This window comes from Lissotriton helveticus, chromosome 5_1, assembly GCF_964261635.1.
Source record: "Lissotriton helveticus chromosome 5_1, aLisHel1.1, whole genome shotgun sequence".
NCBI classification, from domain to species: Eukaryota; Metazoa; Chordata; class Amphibia; order Caudata; family Salamandridae; genus Lissotriton; species Lissotriton helveticus.
This window is the reverse complement of record NC_136065.1, coordinates 2,005,492,037-2,005,513,022: the sequence shown is the minus strand read 5'-3', so window position 1 is coordinate 2,005,513,022 and position 20,986 is coordinate 2,005,492,037. Positions and strand designations below refer to the sequence as shown.

The window sequence follows — 20,986 nt, the reverse complement described above, 5'->3', positions numbered from 1 at the left end:
GTACCTTGTAAAAAAACGTAATCTATCCTGTGGCATAAGAGACTCAAAAGTGCCTCTACCCTCCTCCTGAAACCACTCGTCCTTAAGAAAAAAACAAGTTGTTTCCGAGCTTTCTCCGGACCTGCCCCTAAGATTTGGAACTCTCTCCCAACGGAAGTTCGCAGAATCTCCTCACTGACGGCGTTCAAAGTGGAAGCCAAAAGATTCCTAATTAACAAATTCGTACCCTAATAGGGTTAGTCGCACAGGCCCGTTGACATTGCACCTGCTGTTCCTGTTCTTATTTTTGATACAGTTCCGCCTTGTACACTGTGTTTTACCCTCGCTACACGCCTACACTTGTTTTATTGTATTTTGCACTGTATTTTCTTTCTCTCCCTACTCTTATGGTATTGTTACAGATATTGTTTTGTCCTTCCTCACATCATATTGTAAAGCGCTCTGTTATCTCCCGGGATCTTGTTCGCGCTATAAAAAACTTTATAAATAAATAAATAAGGGTACCTCTGCGAGGCACCATAGGGGGTGCCAGAGCCAAATCCGAGGAGCCTCATGGGAGGGTCCTTAAAACCGTGTCGGCGCGCTGCTAGTCCTTTGGGCGGTTGTGGGCCTGAACAACCGGTGGGTTTGCTATGGGATGCTCCGCCCTGAAAGGGGCGTGAGTAAGGTACCAACAGTCACGTGTATATTATGTTGGAGGGTGGAAAAGGATGCCAATGACGATACTATGCATGCCTTTGAGATCCTGGGCTGAAGGCAGCAAAGCAGGTACAAGTGCAGGCACAACAGTCATTCAGGCAGACCAAGATGTGTTCTGGTAGGTGGGGCCCGACTCAACTTCAACCGCTGCGACACTCTGATGCCGCGCATTTCCACCGGAAACACACGTTGCAGCAGGGAGCAGGGCATGAGAGCTCGGTATGGCTGGACACCACCACCCGCCCGCTGCCTACTCAGGCCCCGACTCGGCCCCTGGTTTCCGAATGCCGGAGATTCTAGAGAGGTGGGGAGATGTGGGTAGGGAGGGGTCCGGGGTCAGTGATTAACCGGAAGAGCCTGGAAGGCATAGGCAAGAGACCTAGTGATGCCTAGCCTTCAGCACCTGGTCTACGCTTGCTCCGCTTCATATTGCATGTGTTGCTCCGTCCGAGACCCAACGATGCCAGGCTTCCGCTCCGCTCTGGACTGCATGCATTGCTCTGTCCTCTGCTCTGTCTGAGACCCAACGATGCTGGCCTCCGGCGCCTGCTTTGCTCCGCTTCGTACTGCATGCACTGCTCCATACACTGCTTCGTCTAGTGCTTCCTGATTCTGCAGTATTAACCACCACTGAATCTGGCTCAAGTTTTCCGATCTAAGAACGCTTAAACCAGTTTGTTACTCCCGATAGATGTGCCGAAACTCAATCTTTCCAAAGTTTGAGTACTAGGCAATGCACAAGTGATTAAGAGTGTATACTCTAGTGAACTATCAATGGCAAGAAGAAGTACGGAACCAGAATATCTAGAGATGCTGACCAGATCTGAGGCCAGAGGATGCACTGATAATATTTTGAAGGCAGCCTCCCACAAGGCAACATATTGCAATAGGGAAACTGCACTTTTGGCACTAGAAAGAGAAAAACAAGTGGTACTTGAGATAGGTTCTAAAGGTGTTTAACAGTCAGCCCATGAAGGTGAGACTTGCACTTAATAAGCACTGGAGTTTGATTAGGAGTGATTGGGTAATAGGGCTGGAGATTTAAAAACATCTTTTAATCAGCTTCAGATGTGCACTATCCAAGAAAGACCACTTAGTTAAAAGTGACAGAAAAACTACCAGAGGGAAGGGCACTGGGCTAACACCAGTAGAGGGTTTTGTAAAGTGAAATAAATGCAAGGCATGTCAACATGGTGTGAATATCCCTTCTATCAATATACCATCACGGCAAAACATCAAAGTCAGAGAAGATGAAATTGAAGAGTGATTTTGCAGTAAATATAGTCTCACCTGTCCGTTAACAAAAATGTATACGTTGACAGCACTACACTGCCATTGCATAAAAGGATTCTACAATATTTGAAGGTGATTAAGAACAATGATACTACTTACCCAGTAGCCAGGCATTTTAGGAAAGTTAATGATGGAGATAAATCCGAACTGAAGTACAGTGGTATAGCACAAAATACCAAGAGGCATAAGGAAGGAGACGGGAAACATGAACTTAGAAAGCTGGAATCTAAGGTTATCTTGGAAATGGATTGCAAAGACAAACATGGCGTAAATGTTAATGAAGAATTGCACACTTTTTTAAATACATTGCAGGTAGCTTCAAAACACAATACAGAGACTTATTCTGTTTTATTGGGATTTTTATTCTATTTTATGTTTTTTATACAGGTTTTTTCTTTTTTTGTTTTTTCAACATTTTGTAAAAAAATAAATTGCCACTGGTTCCCACAACTGTCAGGCAAGGGGAAGATAAGGGCAATAGAGATTATATTCCTCACTAGGGCTTTAAACAAATAAACAGAGAGCAAGGTGCAATGCAGCAAAAATAATGCTGATGAAACATGGCACTGAAGCAATTTGCATGAAATTGCTTTTTGGGGTGTTTTCGTTATTTACCACCAAATTCTAGTTGGTGGTAAATAACGAATCCTAACATGGGATAAGCACTCATTTAAGTGCTCCCTACATTAGGAATTCGGTAATTTACCAAATCGGTATTTAAGAAATCGGTAATTTACCGATTCCTTAAATTACCGATTCGGTAAATTACCGTATGGTTAATTTCGGCCCCTACATCAGAAAAGCCTATTACCAGTCGATAACGGCTGAAATTCGTTAATTTTGGCCGTTACCGACCGGTAATAGCCTTCCTACATCTGGCCCTAAATGAGGAGAGTGGACTTAGGGTTTGGCTGAAACTGCACTGTGTTGCGTTTGTGATGGAGCATTCTGTCGCCAAACTCGAAGTCGAGCCCTAATTCATGTATTACAATATTTCAATTTCGTCTGCTTTCAAATGCTGGTGTATAAAAGCATGAATGAAAAAATAATATCTAAATCAAATGGTAACTTTAAATCAATCAATATACAATATGTCAAATCAGACTGTGTTTATATATGGAAACCTCTCCTAAAGGATGACCTACTACTGTCATCAATATTTTGCTCCTTGGTTGTCAGATATGAGAGATTAGAGTTTATAATGTGGGTAACTCTAAAGAATCTGGGATGCGTCCCTAAATTCAGAGGACAAGTGTCTAGAAAAGATGTCTAGTCTGTTTCAAAGTCATCCATCTCATTTTCTAGAGTCATCATTATTTTCTCCATGCTAAATAGTTCCCATATTGGATATAGCCAATCTCGTTTGACTGGCAACCTAATCTTTAACCCAAATGCTGTGATTGCCTTCACAGCTTGATACATATTTAACTTCTGTTCAGGACAGTTTTACACTTGCTGCAACCGCACTGCCGTCAAACACATATTGTGCTGGATAGAAATGTAAATGTAAATGTACAGGAATTTATATAGCGCAAATCACCGAGCGGTTTCTAAGCGCTTGCTTAGGGAACCCGTCCTGGTATTCCCCTGTGAGATAACCCCGGTAGGGTATCCGCAAGGTGAAAGCCAAGCATCCCGCCGCGAGGGGCCGTTGTGGAGATTAAGCAAGCTATTGCCCAGAGTCGCAGAGTGTGAACCCGTGAATCGAGTAGGCACCGGAGCGAGAATTGTCGAGTCCATGGACATTTTAGGACTCAAGACCCTGCCGAGCCGGGAATTGAACCCTGGTCCCTGGCTGACGTCTGCTTCCAGGTCTGCCTCCTCTAACCAGTGAGCCACACTTCCATAGAGACCCGTGCTTCCGCTTATGTATTGGACACTGTTGAAATGCCCAGCACAGAATCTTTCATTGTTTAAACTAACCCTGAAAAAATGTTTACATTCGTTTTAAACAAACTTTCACTAACTATCAATGTATAAATCTGCACAATAGCACACACGGATTTAAAGATATTCTTTTTTTTTATTTCAAATCATTTTTATTGAAGTAAAGGAAACCAAAAGAAACACAGTACAATAATTCTTCCGTTACATAAATGACTGATTCAGTTAGCGATGTACAATTACACAAAAGCAAAGAATATAAAGTATAAAGTAGGACAATGCTTGCAAAGTTGAAGTACAGGTACATACATAACGCTCAGTGCGTGGAGGTAGAGGCATAGGGTCCATAGGAGTACAACTAGCGCATTTTCAAATACCACAGGGGGAACGTGACAGTATCAACAGTGACTGCCTCAGGGAGGCTTATAGTGAAATGAGGAGGCGTCCAATGATTTCCACAGCTTCTTATTTGTCGGCCTCCATGTAGAAGCCTGAAGTGCCGGATTGTTAGCACCCCTCAGGAATGATAACCACTCCTGCCAGATTTTGAAGTTCACCTCATTTGCACTTTTCCACTTGCACAGAACCACCTTACAGGCCAATGTAAGCATTAAATCCAGAAGCAGGCGGTCCTGATCATTTGACAACTGCGGGTCAAGGGCTCCTAAGATCACATATACAAAGGTCCGTGCAGGTTTGGTCTTGAAAATGTAAGAAATGCAGTCGAATATTTTACCCCAGTATGCTCCTAGAGCGGGACAGTGAAATAACATGTGAGCAAGATCCCCCGGACCTGACTGGCAGTTCCAGCATGTTGGTGAATCCCTTAATTTACATTTAAAGAGTTTATCCGGAGTCCAGAACGCCCGGTTTATAAGCATGTATTTTGTTTGGAATAGGATGGGAGATACTTTATGGGTAAGAGCAGCCTTATGGATTATTTCCCAGTCAAAACATATTCCCGTTGAGTTTGGTTCAGCCTCCCATTTCAATTCCACCTTTCTATGAGCTTTCGTGGGTAGAGGTAACAACAATTTATAAACCCTAGAGACGAAGTGACCCGCATACATAAGTCGAGGGAGATGGATTATTAACCAAGGGGTATAGGGAGAGAAGTTACGAGCGGTCAGTGCAGCTTTGATTTTCAAGAACTCATAAAATTCCATCGGAGTAAGGTCATATTTCTGTTGTAGGGTCGAGAACGGGATTGGATCTTTACCGTCATACAGATCCTTTGCTAAGTTAATGCCCTTCCCGGACCATGATTCCCAGCATAGTCTATCAACGTTATGCTTAAGATAGGGGTTTCTCCACAAGGACATAAAAGATGACTTAGTGAATGTTAACCTTGCTTTGTGTGTGAGGTCAAGTCTAAGTAGAGCCCGTCTAGTATTTAGGATTATATATTTGGAGTGTGGTAAATGTTTTAGGTCCATAGTGAGTAAGGATGCAAGAGGGGCATGTTCCACTAATGATTCCTCAATATTGATCCATATCGGTGTATAGATTGGGGATTTTGTCAACCATTGGGCACCTTGTTTACAGAGGAATGCTGTCTGGTAGTTCCTGAAAGAGGGCAGGCCCAGGCCGCCTTTATCTTTCGCTAATTGCAGCTTTTTTAACGCAATCCTGGCTTTCTTGCCACGCCACAGGAAGTTACCAAACAGTTTGTCTACTCTAGCAATAAAGTTGTCCGAAAACGTCATAGGGAGCATACTAGCCAGATAATTGACCAACGGAGTAGTCATCATCTTGAGCGTCTCCGCTCTGCCCCACCAGGAGATGAACTTCGGTGACCACCCTTCCAATAGTGTAGCTATTTTCTTTAAAGTTAGTTCCTCATTTATCTTCAGAGTGGAAATCAGGTCTTTATCGAAGTCCAACCCCAGATATTTAAAACAGTGAGGCTGCCAGGTAAGACCAGAGTCCCCAATGATACCTTTGTCCCCTATGCTGTTCAGGAGTTTAACCTCCGTTTTATCTTTATTGAGCTTGTAACCAGATACCTTGGAGAATTCCTCGATATCAGCCATAAGTGCAGGAATTGCTTCATCAGCTCTCTCTGATAAGACAAGCACATCATCCGCGTATGCCGTTAATTTAACCGCACAGTCACCAAATGGAATGCCAGCTATATTAGAGTCATTCCTTATATGATACAAGAACGGTTCGATCGCTAGTAAGAACAATGAGGGAGATAGGGGGCATCCCTGTCTCGTGCCCTGCTTTAGACAGAAGGAGGAGGAAAAGGAGCCACCAGCTCGAACCCTTGCTGAGGGGCAGCAGTATAAGGACATTACCAATCTTGTAAAGGTGTCTCCCAGGTTGAATTTATGTAGGACTGCTTCGAGGAAGGACCAATCTACCTTGTCGAAGGCTTTTTCAGCATCCAACGTTATAGCTACTGTGGGTGTGTCTATTAATTTCGCCTTTTCTAATACATGTGCTAGAATCCTCGTATTGTCGCTGGATAGCCTATTTTTAAGGAACCCTGCTCGGGACGGATGAACTAATTGGGGGAGGACCTTCTGAAGGCGGGCAGAGAGTATCATAGCCAAGATCTTATAATCTATATTAATCAATGATATAGGCCTGTAATTTTTCGGGAGCGAAGGGTCTTTACCCTACTTAGGAAGTACTGCAATGATCGCTTCTTCCAGAGTGCCTCCGACCTCACCTGAGTTATTTATTTCCTGAAATAGACGCAAAAGGGGCTCAACTAAAAGGGGGGAGAAGGTTTTGTAGAATTTTGCCGTGAAGCCATCCGGACCCGGGGCCTTCCCTGTCTTCAGATTTTTAATTGCATTCTCTATTTCTACAGCATCAATTGGGCAGTTAAGACTAACCTGGTCCTCGGCAGAGAGCCGTGGGAGAACACATTCATCCAAATACGCCTTAGTCTTGTTTCCCTCCACCTTGTCATTTTTTGCATACAGATCTTTATAAAATACTTTGAATACGTCTGCTATTTTATCTGGTTCCGAATGTAACTCCCCTAAGGCATCTTTAATGACACTGATAGAATTCTTCTGAACCTTAAACGTCAGATACGAAGCTAGACTCTTACCAGCCTTATTAGAATCGCATAGCATAAACCTCCTTCTCTTATCAAGCCAAACCCCCGCTCTTTCACTAACTATTTTATTATATTCATATTTTTTATTCGCCAAGGCATAAAGAGACATGTCATCCCTATTCTGTAGATGTTTACTTTCCAAAGTTATAATTTCCTTCTCTAAGGTCTCCAGATTTGCGTGGTAATCCCTGTTCATTGCTGATCTGATTTTGATGCACACACCCCTTACAGTGCTTTTCAATGCCTCCCACCTGATAAGATCAGTCGTGTCCCCCTCTTTGTTATCCTGCAGATAGGAAGAGATCGCAGCTAGCAATGTGGCCCTATGTTGCTCCTTTCCTAGGATTTCGTCATTCAGGCGCCAGGACGTCTGACGAGAGGAGGGTTTAACATTAGCTATGGATAAGGAGATGCATGAGTGATCAGACATTACACGTGGTTCTATTGTAGTAGACTCTATTCTAGGGACCCCGTTCTGAGACATGAGGATGTAATCGATTCGAGAATATGAATCGTGTGGCGAGGAGTAAAAAGTGTAATCCCTCTCCGTGGGGTTCTGAAGCCTCCATGTGTCTACCAGGTGAAAGCGTTGACATAAATTAAGGAAAGCTTTATGCGATTTATTTGATGTGAAGGGACAATGGGAATCTCTATCTAGAGTAGCATCCATCGGAAGATTAAAATCCCCGGCCAATATGTGAACAGCATCATCGGGGATATTTTCAACATGCTTATTCAGATCCTCCCAGAATTTGAGGTCACTGGTATTAGGAGCATAGATGATCGTGACATAAAACTCTGTTCTGTCTCTGCTTAGTTTGGCTGTGACCCACCTCCCGTCTACACTCGCCTCAGAGGACAAAAGTTCTACCTTAGATTTCTTTGCAACCAGTATCAGAACGCCATTCTTTTTATTCACAGCTTCTGCACCCACAACCTCATTATAGAACTTATTTCTCAGGTGGTAAAATTGCTTAGCCTCAAGCTTCGTCTCCTGCAATAACACAATGTCACCTCTCAATCTCCGTATGTAATCCAGGATCTTCTGTCTCTTGACAGGTTGGTTTAGACCTTTAACATTAAGAGATAATATTTTCAGTCGATCAACATTACACACTCCCAACGGAGTACCGATTGCATTATGTGACATCATTAGATCTTATTTTCATAGTTATAATTATATCTCTCACATAATACAAACCGCAGCATGTTAGAGTGAAAACGCTCTTAGTTCTATAGGACCCACCAGCGTGGAAATAGAGCCCACCACCTGACCCACCACCAAGCATCAAATCAGGAAAGACTATGCAAGCACAAAAGGACAAAATTAAAAAACATAGAACACACAGCCCGACCCAAAATCCCCTCACCCCCCCACCCTCCCCACCCCAACTGTATGTAGCAGGCATGGTGACTGGAAAGAGACTGCGTTAGCACTGCATCTTCCCCGTGCACGTATACATACTTAGAAGATTGTGGAACAAGGAACTGGTACAACATGCTTATAACAGGCTTATAAACGACCGTTAAGTAAGGCAACAAAGGTACGCCAATGCCCAGGGGGCCCCTTCAAGAAAAGAAGCGTGATAGTCATGTAGTCCTGCGGACCATAGGGTGAAGTACGAAACAACAACATGACCAACCATCGTAGTCCTACCCATAACCACCAGATAGGCGTGATAACCTGTAGTCAGAATTACATTACTGAGTCACATTATGCCAATAGGCAATAATAGAGACAATCTTCGCAGCCAAAGAGCAACAACGGATGCACCACCACCAGATAGGCGTGATAACCTGTAGGCAGAATGACATTACTGAATCACATTATGCTAATAGGCAATAATAGAGACATTCTTCACAGCTAAAGAGCAACAACGGATCTACTCATCTCAAAGGACACTTAATGAGAAGAGAACTTATGCAAAGCCTAGAGCATTCAAACCCTCCCCACAAGAGAGAGGTCAACACATATGGAAGTTGCATGGAATGCGTGAGCAAAGCACATTCACTTATATCCTGAGGCCGAGGCCTGATCCTCTGAATCCTCGGGTTTATTCGTTTCCATGTCCAAGTCCTCAGGACCATCCAGCATACGTTTCAATTTCAGTGGGTCAGAAAAGATGTGCGGAGAGCCTTGGATAATCACGCGGTACTTTGCTGGGCCCATAAACCCATACTGGAAACCCCTTTTCTTCAACTGCGGTCGGAGTGCCAAGAACGCCTTCCTCACGTCTACCGTCTCCTTACTGTAGTCCTGTGAGATGTAAATTTTGGCAGATGTCCACAGAATATGGTTATTTTTCCGCATAAAGCTCAGAATCTGCTCTACATGCTGGTAGCGTAGTGGCTTACACACAATAGCTCTAGTGCCTTTCTGATTCTTGTTCATTCTGCCCGGCACTCTATGGGCCCTATCAAATTCCAGCGTGCGATCAAAGGTCATGTTAGTCGATTGGGTGAACCATGATTCCAAAAAGGCCACACAGCTCTCATGTTGATCCTCCGAACCTTCCCGAATTCCAAAAATTCGTAGGTTTCCTCTCCTATTCCTGTCCTCCAACTCAGCTAGTTTCCACGTTGTTTGGTCAGCAACTATACATAGGCGTTTTATGGCATTGCCTGACTTAACCTCCATATCCTCGAGTCTGCTAATCCTTGATTCTGCTTCAACCAGCTTTGCATTGGTGTCGCGGTTGTCTTGTCTGATCGCCGCCACTTCTTCCTTGGTTGCTCTAGCCAGATCTCTCACTTTATCCAGTCTGTTTAGTATCAGCTCTACCGGGTCTGGATTGCCTTTTCCCGCCTTGTTGGGTGAGTTCGGGTTCTCGTATTTAAGCCTCTTCAAGCTTTTCGCTATCTCTTTGTTATCCGCCATTTCAGCTCACGTCCCCTACGGAGTGCTTGCCTTCGATTCTTCCAAGGGCACCTTCTTCGAGCCAGGTATATTCAAGTATACATATATTTATGGGACTACCAAGGACCGTTGTTCACTCTACCTATGCGCCACCTATATGGTATCCATCATGTGCATGTAAGGTCCTGCACGAGTATAGATATGCACTCAGCTCGTCTGATGTGTTATTTTAAATTGCGTTCTGGGCGGCTGAATTGCGTAGCCCTGTGATGTATCTTCGAAGTAGTGTGATAACCCACATAGGGGCAAGACCCAACATCCACTGATTTTCAATCCACAGGCCACCAGGAGCAGCGCAGGACACCTTCGCAAATTTATAAGCCCCCAAGCAGCGCCTTACAACTTACAACCATTTATTCATCAAGGCAGTCTCTGTCATCATGTGTCTGACCAGCAATTTAGTGGCGCTCCCTAGCGTAGGTGTCTACTTCTGCACCGAATTCACTCAGACCGATATTGCCACTGACTTGAAAAATGCATATGCACCTGCACCAGTCGTTATTGCTTGGATGAGCGCTAATTAAATGGGTGCTCAAGCTTCCTTATTTCCTCTCACAGCACGCATCGTTCACCAGCAGCACTTCAAGCAGAGATTGTAAGATATTAGGCAGAGACTGTCGCGTTGATCGCCAGCTGCGTGCATCATGTGTCTCTCATTAGCTGACGGAGAGGTACAGAAACTCCCGTTTTAAAAAGCAGGAGCCGCCATTTTGTGGTCGCGGGTAGCGTCAGTGATTCCACACGGGTCTAATGTCCCATAAAGTCGATCGTATTACTCACGATTTCCTCCCAGCCCATCTTTAGACCCGCTGCTCCCAGCTCTCATTCTTATTTCAGATGGGATCCCTGGTTCCTTCCGGCAGCGATCAGCGGAGCTACGCGGTCTCCACGCGGTCTCCTCGTCCGCTTCAGACACTGCAGTCACCGGCGGGAAACATACGAGGCAGTCGAAACACCCCTTCCCGTCCTCAGAATTCCATGCGCGAACCTTCTAAATGCTCCTCTCACATTCCGGTTGTCGGATCAATGACCTGTGGTGGTGTCGGAGCAGTAAGACACGTCCCCCATTCGATTTTCGATCACGGCACAGGCAGAGGGAATCACAGCGCCGCCATCTCTCTCGGCGTCCAAACCACGCCCCCGGATTTAAAGATATTCTTAACTGAAAGAATAGACAACAGGGTCATAGGTCGTAATTGGCAACCTTCCGAACGTGAGGAAAATAACAAGAATTGCGTCTGAGTTTTGTGATGGGTTTCCTCCCCTAGCTAGCAGCATCAGGGGTGAGAAATTTTATAAAATATCTATTCGCCTACAGGGCAGGGTGATTCCTAAATCTACTCCAGTTAAACAAAATCCACCTGTTTCATTTGGTGCCATGCAGAGGTGGGAAATAGTGTCAACGATCGCATTATATCAGAGCTCTGATAATAATCTCTCTGAATATGCCTGACCTCATATTTTATCAAGGTTTGGATTCTAAAAAGGCTCTGATTTTGCCACCTTTCCACAAATCTGCTCAGAGCGGCTTGAAGTGGGCAGGAAGTGGACACACCCCGCAACTTGAATGTCAGCCTGTGCACACCAACAAACTTGTGTGAGTAAAGGACATTTACCAGCTCCTCTCCAATCTCTTCCTACACTGGAAAAGGTTGGAAATGTACCCCTGACAAGGGCGAAAGTAGAACTTTTTTCCAGGATGGGAGAAAAAATGAGTTGTAAAGAAAGTGGACTTGCAGTCACTCAGCAGATGTTCACATGAGCAAATGTACGGATGTATGTATGCTCATGAGAAACTGGAGTTTAAATTGTTTTTCTAGCAGCACCATAAACTCTGTGAATTCCTGAAAGTTTTAAATCTGCATCAATGCCAGGACACATATTTGCCGGTGCACTTTTATGACTTTCATTAAGAATTGGGTCCCTAATTTTCATGTTGCTTTATTGGTTTTACGCCAACTGTCCATAACTTTTATTTGCACATTTTTTTTTATATTGGCATTCTTGAAGTCTCACGGAAATGGCATCTAAAATTGCACAGAAGTTTAGCAAAAGGGTTTTTTCCAGCTGCATATTTTTAGTGCACATTTTGTTTTAAAAGCTAACAAGCACCAATCTTGCTTTCAGGGAGCATTATTACAAGCCATGAATGTTTACATTTTACAAGCACATGTGCACGTTTTTATATTACAGCCAATGTCAGTATTGCAAGCTGAGCTCACATCATTTCCTTGGAGTGCTCACCCTATTTGTAACGGTTTGGCATTAATGAACCATATATACAAGTCGAATCAGCTTATACATATGTATACAATACTTAGCTTAATTGACAATTTTCTTCCTTAAATCTATGTTGTGGTACTGTTAACTGGCATAGAAGTGGTCTGTGCTGCGCGGGCCTGGGCTTACTTGTCCAGCAGACAAACTAAACATGAAAAAGTGTTGTTCTTGACCCCTAACAATATGGCCAGGAGGAGGCCTGCTTCTTCCTGGGGGACTGGCAACAGTGGTGAACGGTGGTTTGCCTCCACAACGATAACTTCGCGCTTCAATCCTGGAGGGGTACTTTCGCATTGTCAAATTGCGAGACTGAACTCCTGCTCATCTTTGCCTGCGCTGCTGTCGCTGCTGCAATTGACTTGTCTCATTGATCTCCTGTATTCCATTAGTTTGTTTACTGTCTCTCGACTACGCCATTGTTGTGCTGCTCGTTGGCACTATGATCAAACTGTACTGGGTGGCCCGCTCCAAACAGTCCTTTATTGGGTTGGTTCTGTGGTTCGGAAAGGCTGGGGGTGAGATACACAATATTGACAGACTGATGGTTTACACTTCCGTGGCGCTTGGATTGCGTTCTTGATATTGTGAGACGTATACACTGTTTCCCCCCCGTTTCCCCCCCCGTGGATACCTGACATATGTGATGGTGTTGCATTGACCTTATCGTTTAATATTTGCTGGTTGGGGGAGGGCCGCAGCCGGGCGTGTTTGTTCGTATCTCTTGGCTCCTCCCTCTCACTCTCATTTTACTTTATCTTTCGTTATATTTCTTATTCTTCTATTTTTCTCTCTCTTCTATATTTCGGGTTTAGATACTGGGCGACAGGCACGCTGCTAGGGGGGTAGGCCGTAGCCAACTGCAGGGGTGCGGGGTGGAGGGTGGGGAGGGGGGATTATTTTTCCTCTTTTGTTTCTATGGCCCTTTTTCTTCGCTCTATTGGTTTTCCTTTTGCTTTTTCTTTTTCTGCGTCTGGGATCAGTTCATTGTGTTGATCTTTGAGCTCTCATTGCTTTGTCGTACTTTATGCCTGAGCTGTTGTTGCACTGTAGATAAGACCTGGGCGGGCTTCTAATTAGTATTCATAGTGATTGTATGCATGTATATCCTGACTCTTTGATAATGTACTCATGCTTTAATTGTGGTTCTCTTACATTTTGTAAGAATTTTTGTCTGGCCCGCCCGTTCTATGGCTATCTTTTACGGCTCGGCACCTGGTCCCCACCTTTCTTTATATTATATTGCAGCTTTTTATGTTTTTGATTTCATCCTGCTTACGATAAAATTAAACCTTATTTATCCTGTAATGTACTCGTTATATGCCATGATGTCCTGACTTTGATTTGCTGCCGTGCCCCTGGGATGTTCGGCTGAATAGCAGTGTTCACTTTTACGTCAATAAAGGTTTTAAAAAAACAAACAAAAAAAAAAAAACAATATGGCCAGGGTGCCAGCCAACCTGCATTTTACACCCCTGAGCACATATGGTTGTATTTACAACCCAGGACAGTGGAACCATCCCCTTAAATTCCACCTTTTCTAGACATCAAAGAAAAATTGGATATTCTGGTGGCAAAAAATGGTAATTTAGAGAGTTTGCATTAGAACCATCCCAGTAGCCACTGTCAAGTTAAACAAGCGGGCAAAACCACCAACTACCAGGAGGGAACTTTGACACTGCTCCAAGGCACCCTATAAAATTACTGAACATGTAGTTTAATGTTTGGTGGCATCATCCCTTGGATTGGTTAAATTAGTTAATGGTAGTTTGTCACTTTTATGCACCATCTACTCAAAAATACTGGAGTACTGCTGTGCCCATACAACGGCTTTATCCCTTTATATTCAAAGTTGATGCAGTCAATAGCTGTAAAGCAAACTGAGAACAATACTGACCATCGTATGGCTAGTAGTCGACACTGAAATGAAGCAAAATAATGTTTGAAACCCTCCCTCCATAGTACGGCTCTCTTACCTCCAGCTGCTTCACTTTAATCTCAGCTCTCTGCTGCAGTTCGAGTATATCAGCCAGCATTCTGTTCAAACTGACTAGATACCTCTGAAACTCCTCCTAGTAAAAACACAAGAATGTAAACAGAAGCTGTTGTACAATATCAGCACAAATGCAGTCGTTCTTCATTGTTTAGATACCTGCTTTATATTTGTGTTGTAATATTGTTGTAGAACTAAAACTACCTAAAGGTCCATGAAGAGGCCCCTAGGGGCAGGGAGAGGATGTAGTGCAGCGGCCAGAGCTGCTGACTCGAGAACTGAGGAGCCGAGTTCGTATCTCGGCTCAACCTCCTGTGATTCTGGGCAAAATCACACGATCTCCCCGTGCCCATGGACAGCACCTGGATACCCTCACGGATGATAATTCGAGCTATATCAATCTATCAATTATTACTTCATAGGGTATTCCAGGGGCACTTCCACCACCAATCTCCAAGAAGCCAGGCGCACCTGCAGACGCCTGGAGAAGACCTGGAGAAACACCAAGACAACTGAAAACTGCTCCACCTACAAGGGCGCTATGACGGACTACCACAACCAAATCAGAACCACCAAGAGGAACTTCATCCACAACAAAATCCTCGCCAACTCCACCAACTCCAAGTTCATTCAGGAATTCACCAGCCCACGCAGCGAAGCCACAGACATCACCCCATCCCAAGACCTCTGTGACAAGCTTCGGAAAGATCAGAAACCTCTACGACAACTTTGTCTACCATCCAGAAGACGCCACAGCCGCCCCGCCCTTCAGGGACACCAGCCAGCCCACCATCTCCAACTGGACACCAATCACGACCGGAGATACCACCTCGACCATGAAAGGCATCCACTCGGGGGCCCCCACCAACCCCGGCCCTCCTCACATCTACCACAGAGCCGCAGCCACCATCGCACCCGAACTACAACGCAACAATGACACCTCTTTCAAAACAGGCACCTTCCCAGACGACTGGAAGCGCGCAGAAACCGAAAGCTGACCCCACTGACCTCAAGAACTACTGGCCCATCTCGCCCCTCCCCTTCGCAGCCAAAGTCACAGAGAAAACAGTCAACAGGGAACTGACATGATTCATCGAAGAGAACGCCGTCCTCGACCCGTCCCAATCCGGATTCTGAAGCAACAACAGCACCGAGACCGCACTACTCGCCACCACAGACGACATCCGCACCCTACTGGACCAAGGACACCCCGCAGCCCTCATCCTACTCGACCTATCAGCGGCCTTCGACTCCGTCTCCCACCGACACTAATCACCAGACTACACGGCGCCGGCATACAAGGAACAGCCCTGGACTGGATCAGATCATTCCTCACAGGAAGAAGCCAAAGGATCAGACTGCCATCTTTCCTCTCCGACCCCACGAATATCACCTGCGGAGTCCCACAGTGATCATCACTGAGCCTAACCCTCTTTAACATCTACATGGCCCCCATCGCAGCCATCATCCAACAACATGGCCGCATCATCGTATCCTGCGCCGACGACACCCAGCTCGTCCTCTCCCTCACCAAAGACCCCACCAATGCCAAACTCAACTTCCAGAAAAGAATGCAAGATGTTGCAGCCTGGATGACCAACAGCTGCCTGAAGCTAAACTCCGACAAGACAGAAGTCCTCGTCCTTGGAACCACCCCTTCAGCAATGAACAACACCTGGTGGCCGACCACCCTCCGAAGCCCACCTACCCCCTCAGACGATGACAAAAACCTCGGCATCGTACTCAACTCATCACTCACCATGAACCGCCAGGTCAACGCCGTCACCTCCAGCTGCTTCAACACCCTCTGAATCCTCCGTAAGACCATCAAGTGGATCCCCCTGAGTCAGGGAAGACAGTCACCCACACACTCATCACCAGCAGACTGTACTATGGAAACATACTCTACGCCGGCATCAACAAGTCCCTACTCCGCAAACTCCAGACAATACAGAACACCGCCGCCAGACTCATCCTCGGCATCCCCCAGCACAAACACTTCAGCCAACATCTACGAAGACTCCACTGGCTCTCCGTGGAGAAAAGATTCACCTTCAAAATCCTCACTCACGCCTACAAATGCCTACACAACAACGGACCCAAATACCTCAACGACAGAATCAACTTCCACGTACCCAAAAGAAACCTCCGATCTACCAACCTTGCACTGGCCGAAATCCTGCGCATCCACAGAGCCAGAGCTGGTGGAAGATCCTTCTCTCACATTGCAGCCATGACCTGGAACGAACTACAGGCAGACATCAGACGCGCTCCCTCCTTGAACACCTTCAGGAAGACCCTCGAGACCTAGCTCTTTGGCTAAGCAGATTTGCGCCCCCTCAGCCACTTGAGGCCCTCACAGGTGAGTAGCGCGCTTACAATCCCCCTGATTGATTGATTGATATATAAGGGCAGACGACCTCCTCCAAAAGCATGCCAAAAGCATGCTAGCTGGGCAATTACTCTGATGCCATGCTACCCTTGGAGTATTACTGTAAGTCTTCTTCTCGTGGCTAGTATCTCTCATGGCATGCGTAAGGTGAGTAACACTGATGGTACAGTTAACATTAAATAATTGTGTAGCACAGCATTTCTGAATATGGTTATATTCAATGGCACAGAAAATGGGGAGGTATTCATCATCAAATGTCGTTATTCGATTTGACATGACAAATCATAAAAGTACAATAAAACAGTATTAAAAATCATATTCATGAGTGAGAGTGAAACACTCCATCTAAAAACCGTGATAAATAACAACAGACGTTAAGATTATCTAATAACTGCAAATACAGTAGTGCAGGCTTTGCTTGTTTGGAATTCATAGGCAGAAGGCGAGAGTGTATATACTTGTGGTCTAAGTTTGCCATCCCGGGCAGAGGAGTGTGCCGTGTAAAGTGTCTTGTGCCGAAGCCTTGTCACATGGGCAGATTGTGGGGATCGGAGAGCTTATACCAACCCCGTAAAAGTTGAGGGAACTAGTTCAAACAACCACAACCACACACACAACCACACAAACACAACCACAACCACACACACATACAACCACACACACACCCACAACCACACACACAACCACACACACACAACCACACACCCATTCACACAACCACACACACACATAACCACACACACAACCACACACACAAACACACACAACCACACACAACCACACCCACAACCACACACACACAACACCCAACCACACACACAACCACAACAACACACACAGCCACACACACACAAAACCACACACATATAAACACACAACCACACACACAACCACACGAACATCCACACAACCACACGCAACCACACACACACAACCACACACACAACCACACACACACACAACCACACACACAACCACAAACACAACACACACAACCACACAAAACACACACACACAACCACAACCACACATGCAACCACACACACACACATAACCACTACCACACACAACCACAACCACACACACATCCACACACAACCACACACACCCGCACATACACAACCACACACACAAACACAAACACACACACAACCACAGACACAACCACACGCACAACCACACACACAACCACATCCACACACACAACCACACACACAACCATTCACACACAACCCCATAAAAGTTGAGGGAACTAGTTCAAACAACCACAACCACACACACAACCACACACACACACACATAACCAAACACACAACCACACACACACAACCCAACAACCTCACACATAACCACACACACAACCACACACACAACCACACACACACAACCACATCCACACACACAACCACACACACACATAAACACACAACCACACGCACAACTACAACCACACACACACAACCACACACAACCAAACACACAACCACACACACAACCACACACACAACCAAACACAACACACACAACCACACACACAACCACACATGCAACCACACACATAACCACAACCACACACACAACCACAACCACACACGCACACACAACCACATACACAAACCCACACATACACAACCACACACACAACCACACATACAACCACACATACAACCAAACACACACACAACCACAACCATAAACACAACCACAACCACACACACAACCACACACACACCCGCACAGACACAACCACACACACACACAACCACACATACAACCACACGCACAACCACAACCAACCACACCCCACCACACACCCAACCACACACACACACAACCACACCTACACAACACCCACAACCACACATACACAAACCACAACCACACACACAACCACACACACATAAACACACAACCACACGCACACAACCACACACACAACCACACACAACCACACACACACAACCACACCTACACATACACATACACAGAACCGCACCCACACAACCACCCAACCACACACACAACCACAAACACAACCAACCACAACCACAAATACAACCACACACACAACCACACGCACAAAACCACACACACACACACAACCAAACACACAACCACACATACACACAACCACACAACTACACACACACAACCACACATACACAAACCACAACCACACACACAACCACAACCACACACAATCACACACAACCACACACAACCAAACACACAACCACACACACACAACCCAACAACCTCACACATAACCACACACACAACCACACACACACAACCACATCCACACACACAACCACATCCACACACACAACCACACACACACAACCACACAACCACACACAACCACACACACACAACCACACCTACACATACACACAACCGCACCCACACAACCACACCCAACCACACACACAACCACAAACACAACCACACAACCAACCACAACCACAAATACAACCACACACACAACCACACACACACACACAAAACCACACACACACACAACCAAACACACAACCACACATACACACAACCACACACAACTACACACACACCACACATACACAAACCATAACCACACGCACAACCACAACCACACACAATCACACACAACCACACCCACACACAACCACACACAACCACACACACAACCACAAACACAACCACACAACCAACCACAACCACAAATACAACCACACACACAACCACACACACACACACACAAAACCACACACACAACCAAACACACAACCACACATACACACACACAACTACACACACACAACCAGACACACACAACCACAACCACACCCAACCACACATTCACACACACACACTCACCCACAACCGCACCAACACACCACCACAACCACACACACAACCACACACACACACACACGCACACACAACCACACACACAGAACCACACACACAGAACCACAACCACACACACAACCACACAGACAACCACACACACAACCACCCAACCACACACCCAACCACACTCCTTGAGGGTACACATTTGCCGTAGAAAAAGAAACAGATTCCTGGTTATAGCGCATGCACGCAACTCCTCTCTCCCAATGGCCTCAGCTCAGCATTCGAGCTTTCCTGATGCGGGTTGCTTGAGATGGTTTGTCACTACAAGATGCGTGCACCATCAAACCACAAGCTAACAGCCAAAAGTATGCACCAGGGGCAAAAGCCCGTAACTTTCCTTCTTCCACACATGACGCAGGTTGCTTAAGATGGTTCGTCACTACAAGACGTGTGCACCATCAAACTCCAGGCTAACAGCCAAAAATATCCACCAGCGGCACAAGCCCGTAACTTTCCTTTCTTTCCTTCTTCCACACAATGTCCAGTAGTGGTTTGCCGCATCTCACAACACACGGACTGAATACTTTTAATTTTTTTAAATGCAGCAGTCTACGTGTCAGCACAACACATGCAACTCTCGATAGGCCCAATGTTGAGATGTCTTTAGGAAAAAAAAACAGAACTGTTCTTTCCCAAACACTTCTATTATTGGGGAAGTAAGCCTCTTAATCCCTCGTTGCCGCGCGGCTCTTCATGCTCTTTTTTTATCCCCCCTTCCCGCTTTGCACTAGCGCGGCCGTGTCACTTTCATGGCCGCACGGCTCTTCATGCTCTTTTTTGGTTACTGCACCTCATTTAGGGTCCCAAGCACGTCAGTCTGCGTGTTCTCGATTAGTAACCTCTTCCATTTCAGGGCTCCTATATGCCATGTGCTTAGTGCTGCGAAGAAGCTGACAGTCATTCAGGCACTGACGTCTAAGTCACAAGGGGAGCTCTAAGTGTATGCTTTGGGTCCGCTGTCAGAATGTCCGCAACACAGCAAGAAACTGCTCAGATCGATCCATATATTCTCCATGGTAATGTCCGACCTCTTAAAACCGCAAAGGTAATGACTTCCGGGGCACTAGAAGCAGACACTTCCGGAGAAGCAGGCCAAGCATTTCATGCTCATTTGCAACCCTTTTTCCAGGCGTGTTATTCACTTTTCCAAGCAATCATAGGCTTTATATGCGCTACAGCGGTCGCGTCGACACATCGGTGCTCCCCCCCTAGCACGCTTTTCCTTTCAAGCAGGTTTTGCTTTAACTTATGTTGCTTGTTATTTTTCTAAAGTACTTTTGAGTGTAATGAGCTTGTTTTGTTTGTTTGTTTCTTGAAATACCCACTTCTATTTTCTGTGCACCGACGTGGGTTCAGGCCGTCATTGTGTTATGTTTTTTTGTGAGCGGTGCGGGAGGTAGTCTTCATCTGGTCCCTCGGCGCAGACACATGCAGAGCCCGCCCGTCTTGCTGCCCAACGCCGCTGCTGCGGTCATTGTCGGCCCGCCCATCTTGCTGCCATGCACTGCTGCTGCAGTCATTGCTGGCCCGTCCATCTTGCTGCCCAGCGCCGCTGCT

At 45.7% G+C, this 20,986-nt stretch overlaps 1 protein-coding gene across 3 annotated transcripts in view; it reads right to left on the bottom strand.

Annotated features, from left to right (window-relative positions):
• The window catches only part of LOC144756166 (E3 ubiquitin-protein ligase TRIM39-like), a 220,932-nt gene that overhangs the window by 167,013 nt on the left and 32,933 nt on the right, over window positions 1-20,986 (bottom strand). For all 3 annotated transcript variants that reach the window (XR_013595092.1, XR_013595093.1, XM_078645746.1), the window contains exon 2: window positions 14,123-14,218. Coding sequence is in view for 1 of the 3 variants with exons in the window: in XM_078645746.1 (XP_078501872.1) it covers window positions 14,123-14,218 (96 nt within the window). In the remaining 2 variants the exon portion in view is untranslated. The remainder of the gene's footprint in view (window positions 1-14,122; window positions 14,219-20,986) is intronic.